At 38.8% G+C, this 6,176-nt stretch overlaps 1 protein-coding gene across 1 annotated transcript in view; it reads left to right on the top strand.

Moving 5' to 3' along the window:
• Window positions 1-6,176, top strand: part of LOC107102501 (brain-specific angiogenesis inhibitor 1-associated protein 2-like) — a 63,980-nt gene that overhangs the window by 39,003 nt on the left and 18,801 nt on the right. Inside the window, exons 4-7 of the mRNA XM_015401830.1 lie at window positions 2,719-2,730; window positions 3,266-3,327; window positions 3,947-4,018; window positions 4,724-4,861. Coding sequence (XP_015257316.1) covers window positions 2,719-2,730; window positions 3,266-3,327; window positions 3,947-4,018; window positions 4,724-4,861 — 284 coding nt within the window. The remainder of the gene's footprint in view (window positions 1-2,718; window positions 2,731-3,265; window positions 3,328-3,946; window positions 4,019-4,723; window positions 4,862-6,176) is intronic.

The following is a 6,176-nucleotide window of genomic DNA, read 5'->3' as shown; positions in this document are numbered from 1 at the left end:
TTGATTTAGCTTGGAAAGCGGGGAGAATGGCGCTAGGCTTACCGCACCGTGACGTCACTGCTGGAAGATGGCAGGAGGGAGGGGCTACTATATTTGGGCAAAAATGGCCGCTCCCAGACTCAGTGATCGCAACGAAAATTATAATTTTTATCTTTTTTTACTGATTAACCCTAAATTAATTCAATCAGAGCAAACGTGTTAGTTTTAGGTATAATGATCCATTGATCGCAACAAAAATTACTGTTTTCATTTTTTTACTGATTAACGGTAAATTCATTAAATAACTCTGAATGTAAATGGTAATGGTAACCCCCCCCCCCCCGGATGTATGTCTTCAGTTTACAACAAGGAACAAATAAACTATTTTTTAGTGAACTATGTTGACGTTCATTTAGAAATGCAGACACTGGAACATCCGTTTATAAATGTCTTTCTAACTGTCATGAAAACTCTTTGCTTGGTCAGTTTTATTGATGTATAATTAAATATTAAACTTTATCTAGAAACGTCCTGCTCTCTCTCTCTGGGTTCGATGCTCCACAGCGTTCCCTCCTCAGGCTAAAGTCAGCATTAGGCTAATGGCGTGTGATCGAGTCGCTGCGGTTCAGCACGCCTGTCCATGGCGGCCAGCTGTCTGTTAATGGACGGCGGGGAAGTGTGAGCTGGTTGCTCTCCAAGAACCAGTGCAGAGTTTTCTATCATGCACCGGTGCACTCCTCCGCCTCAGAGCCCCGCCCACAGCCTGTGGACGGCGTGTTTGTCTAAAGGTGGATGTGGGGAGGGGGACCTTCTGATGGAAGGCAGGACATGCAGTGATGAACCCTGTCCAGCTGCTTTGTGTTTCTGTCGTCTGCATTTCATGTATTCCTGTTAAACTTTTCTGTCTTTGCATCAAAAACCAGCTTTGAACCCAAAAAAAACTAACCCCCCCCCCTGGAAGTGAGTATCATCTGCATGACCGCAGCACTTCCATTAAGCCTATTAATCCTCCCAGGCAGCCCCCTCTGTCCCCTCCGAATGTCCTGCGTCTTCTGGTGGCCGGTTCGCCTCCCTGCAGGGCTGCAGGATGATTGGAAGGAATATATCCGCCATGTGGTGGCGCTGCTGAGCTTATAGCAGCTATAATGCTTTCATAGAAGTTTGTTATTAAAGTCTGATGTCTTGTTAAAGATTTTATTGTTAAACTGCTTTTCTTCTACTGACTTTATTCATAATTGGCTTAATTCAAAGTCAGGCTGCAACCGATTATTTGGCAAATCGATTCATCTGTCGATTATTCTTCTGACTAAGCAATTAGAACATTTTGAAAAATTACTTTTTTTAAATCTTAAATGCAAAATGTTGACATATTTTTTTACGATGTTGGAATATTTGCTGCTCTAAGTGGGTCACCCTGTCAGCTAAAGGCAGGTTTTACAGTCTCTATACTCCACTTAACGATTAATCGATTAGTTGACGATTATTTCAATAATCATTTAATCTGATTATTTGTTTAAGCCCAAATTCAAAGTGAAGTCCTATTGTTTATAATTTAACCTTTCAGTTTTTGCCTTTTCACGGTATTAAATATACAGTTTGTTTCAGTGCCGTGCAAACATCATCACATTGGTGGCATTTCAAACACCAACTTCTGTCTGATTTATTGGGATCTAATGTGGAAAAACTAATGAAGGGCTGCGTTAGATACAGTCCCATTAGGTTTTTATTATATTGTTTTTTTGTCCCATCGATTTATCCAATCCCTGATATGTGTTGCTGCACTGCAAAAAAAAAATGTAATCTACAAAAGCCATTTTTTCCTAAAATAAGAGCATTTTTTTCTTGAATTGAGGAGGAAAATGAGACATTTTGCCAACAGAACGACACCATTTACATTTAAAATAAGAAAAAAACTATTCCATTGTCTTATTTAAAGTGCTTAATATCTAATTTTCTTAATCTAAGAGTGAAAAAAACTCATCCCATTGGCAAACAACTCATTTACCTGCTCAATTTAAGGATAAAAACACTTAATTTTAGAAATGCTTACTTATTTCTAGATGTGTGTGATATTTTTTAAAACTGATTTAAATTTTTCCTCTCTTTTGATGATAAAAATGCCAGAAAGACTAATTATAAACCAGCCTTCATCTAAACCAAAAGAAACGTTATTAACAATGAAAAGGAAACTTTAACCATGGATAGTAGATGGAAAAACCATCTAGAAATGAGTAAAAATGTCTTAAATTAAGTATATTTACCCTTAATTTGAGGAGGTAAATATGATGATTTGCAAATGCAATGAATATTTGTACTCTTAAAATAAGATAATTGGATAATAACCACTTGAAATAAGACAATGTAATTGTTTTTTCTTATTTTAAATGTAAATTGTCTTGTTCCATTGGTAAAATGTCTCTTTTAATTCCTCAATCCGAGAACAAATGCACTTTATTTTAAGATAAAATGACTTGTTGAGATTTAGATTTTTTTTATCCAGTGTGTGAGATATTGCATTATTGAAGTCTGCTGTGTGAATCTTTGAGGTATTTAGGATGTGAAGCGTCCTGTGAATCAGCAGCATGGGGCTCTTTGTCAATTAGCAGTGTGTCTAAGTGTTTCTTTCTGTGTTTAAAACTCATTTTTATTCTCAGGGTAGTTGGATCTGTCTCTTCAGGTCTCTTCTTTTGCTCAAACTAGATGTTTTTTTGTTTTTTTTACAATGCATTGCACACACAGAAGAGGCAGCATGTAGGTATCTTAAACACCTTAGTTGCTGCATGAACCATGTTTTCTGAATATGTTAATTTCACTTTCTGGGGTCTGCTTTTTGTTGTTCTCCCCTCCTATCTCGTAGCCTAACATACATCTTAATGCATAAATCAGAAAGTTGACGGTTTCTTTTTAAAGTTTTGTTATGAGTTTATGATTTATTCTCTAAGTGATCCGATCTAAAGATTTAGCGGTTTGGTTTTAGCACTCTGCAGGTTTTATTAATCTTTGATTTGTCATTCATTTCATCTATGGAGCCTGTTTCTTTTGCTTTCTCACCATTCTGCGGTTCGTTTGCTCGTCTGTATCACCCCACAGCGCGTCCCCCCCCCCTCCATTGACACCCGTCTCTCATGCGTTCTGTTTGGCTGCATGTTTGTTGTCCTTTTTCTATTTTTTTGTTTTGTTTTGCACGCTTTATGTTTGTCTGAGGTTGGAACGAGTTAACGTCACACTCTCTCTTCTCTCCTTCTGTTGGTTAATCATGTCTTTGTTCTTTGTTTTCTCTCTGCAGGGGATGTGCTCTTTCAGATGGCTGAAGTGCACAGACAGATCCAGATCCAGCTTGAGGAGATGGTGAGCATGTGCTGACGGTCTTGCTAAAACCAGCCTGGGACTGGGAGCCAAACAGATTGTGGCCTTTTTAGCTTAATGACGTGAAATATTGGACGTCTGAAAAGCAGCCTTTTATCAGGCTGGAGCTCCACTTCAGTAGGATTTGGAAATTGAAGCTGATTACAGTATATGTAATTTAAATAGATTTCAGACTGAAAATGTTCTGATGTCGGTTCTTTGTCCAAATCTGAGAGAAAATTGAGCAATTTTGGAGACATTTGCTGTAAACATTCAGCTGATTTACAGATGTTAGATCCAACCTTCAATCTTTTTTCAAAGCCTGTTTGCAAATGTTCTGGTTCTTTTGGATAATCGGCTGCGGATGCAGCAATATCTAGTTTTAAAACAACAATCAGACGACCGGTCTCATATACTGGGAGGCTGTTTTAAGCAGAGACTCACATTTAGTTTCAGAATCCCTAAATATTCAGAAAAAGTTAAAAAAGAATTCTCTGGACTTTGTTTCCAAGTTTAAAGACGTTTCCATCTCTTTTCAAACGCTCCTCCTCCATGGTTTCCAGCGGTTAGCTTTATGCTATGATTGTGGGGTATTGCTGAGCTTTCTGTCTTTGTTTTGCAGCTAAAGTCTTTCCACAATGAGCTGCTGACGGAGCTGGAGAAGAAGGTGGAGCTGGACGCGCGCTACCTGAACGTGAGTCCCTCCTTCCTTTGGTCGTAACCTTCAGGGTTGGTTTCAGGGCGACTCACAGCCTCCATCTCTCAGAATCACCTGGACTTTTTATTTTCATTAGTTTTAGGGTCCAGTTCCTGCCTATTTTAAATATTAGGCTCAGCATCATCATCATCGGTTTGATTTCACAGACCTGCTGCAGTCGTTTGGTGATCAGCAGCAGACTGGGAATAAAAACCCAAACTTTTCCTTTAACAAACAGCCTGTTTAACGGCCTGTCGGCCTCATCCCCAAACAGCCTTTAAATCAGTTTAAGACTTAAACTCGTCTTCCTGACTGGAACAGGAATGAACTCAGTTTACGGAGGTAGAAATCTACGTAAACAGAGAGATGCTTTTTAGAAGCAAAGTTGGTTTTAATGTTTTTTAATCTGGTGCTTTGATGCCGTTTACAGGCCAAACCCATAAAAAAACATCAAGGATTTATTTATTTTTTGCAATGCATGCTGGGAAGGAGTCAACATGCAAAAACAAACATTCATCAGTTTAGGAATGAGCTAAAATATGACATTTATTCCCTTCATGCCCTTTAAATGAACGACCGCAACATTTTTTCTCTCTCATCAGAGCATTTAGCAGTGAAATGAACACGCTGTTGATGTTGGAGTGATATATCCGCTGTGCAAGCACTGCTGTGCCCCTGCTGACTTTGTGCTGCCCCCATCAGGCGGCGCTGAAGAAGTACCAGATGGAGCACAAGAGCAAAGGGGAGAGTCTGGAGAAATGCCAGGCGGAGCTGAAGAAGCTGCGCAGGAAGAGCCAGGGCAGCAAGAACCCTTCCAAGTATGGAGACAAGGAGATGCAGGTCAGTGTGGAGGTGTGTTGGGGGGGTTCGTCTCCCAGTGATGCACATAAAACACGGCTCACTCAGATATTCAGCCTGCTGATGTTGTTTTCATCAACGATTATGTAATCATTTCATTGATGCTCCTTTTTTTCATGACTATAACTAAAACTGACGACCTGAACACGGATCTTTTATGACTAAAACATGACCAGTCATAGGTCTGAGTTTTCATCAAAGAGACGAGACTAAATGAAAATCAGCAGGTTGCTAAAAAGCATCATTGATGCGTAATCAGCAAAGCAATATCACCTGTGCAGCTGCGTCCTGTTTGATCCTGCCGCCCACGCGTAGGTGGATCATGGCAGCAGAGGCAGGGGAAATAATCCGGAATGATCCGGTGCTGCGCGCTGAACTCTGAATAACTCCAATCTTCTAGCTGTGCAGAAATGCGTCTTTGCGTAGCTTAGCTCAGAGTCTGCGCTTTACGCTCCACTCTGATGGTTCGCTCTCAGCAGTACGGCTCCTCCTGCTCTCGCTACTTAATAAACTAGATGTAGCTGATCATCCTCTGCCAAGCATAAAAAATCCCTTTCTCTAACTATCAAGATTTTATTTCTTCCAGCTCACAATCTGCTAAATATTCTTTAATTTCTTCCAAAAGGAATCTCTAAATTATATCCAAAGCAAATATTTCATTAAATTCTGTTTATTTCTGGATAAAGATCCAGATGAAAAGGTTTATAGATCTTTGAATATTTCTCTCTCATTTTTCTCGTTTCTATTTAAATATGATGGAAATGTTTCCTTGTATTATCATTAAAACATTTTCTCTGTTTCCTTTAAATATTTCAACATTTTAGCAGCATATTCATTCAGTTTAGGTCTGGGTTGCCATGGCGTTACAAGACAATTATGTAGTTTCTCTCTGTATTTTTTTTTATCAAACCCTGTGAATTTAAATCTACTTTGACCCCTGAGCAGCAGGAACCGAGGGGGAAATTCTCAGAAATAAAACCAAAATCACTAAAGTAGAAAAAAGAATGTTTTTGTTCTTTGCTTTTTTGGAGTAATGAAGTCATAGTAGATCAGGAATAGTTTTCTTTGGGATGGAAACCTTATATGTTTAAAGCCATTCTTTTATTGGACATTTTGTTAGCTTGTCTGTCTGCTATTTTAACCAATATGATGTGTTGAACTAGACCTGCTATTTGCAAAGGTTAACTTTTTTTTGCAACTTAAAACTGACTAAAACCTTTTAAAGTTGTAGTCAATTAAAACCAACTAAAACTATCACATCTTGTAATGACTAAAACGTGACTATACTTATAATAGA

This window comes from Cyprinodon variegatus, unplaced genomic scaffold (genome assembly GCF_000732505.1).
Source record: "Cyprinodon variegatus isolate N-32 unplaced genomic scaffold, C_variegatus-1.0 Scaffold1265, whole genome shotgun sequence".
Taxonomy (NCBI): Eukaryota; Metazoa; Chordata; class Actinopteri; order Cyprinodontiformes; family Cyprinodontidae; genus Cyprinodon; species Cyprinodon variegatus.
The sequence above is the reverse complement of the archived record's forward strand: the minus strand, read 5'-3'. Positions and strand labels throughout refer to the sequence as shown.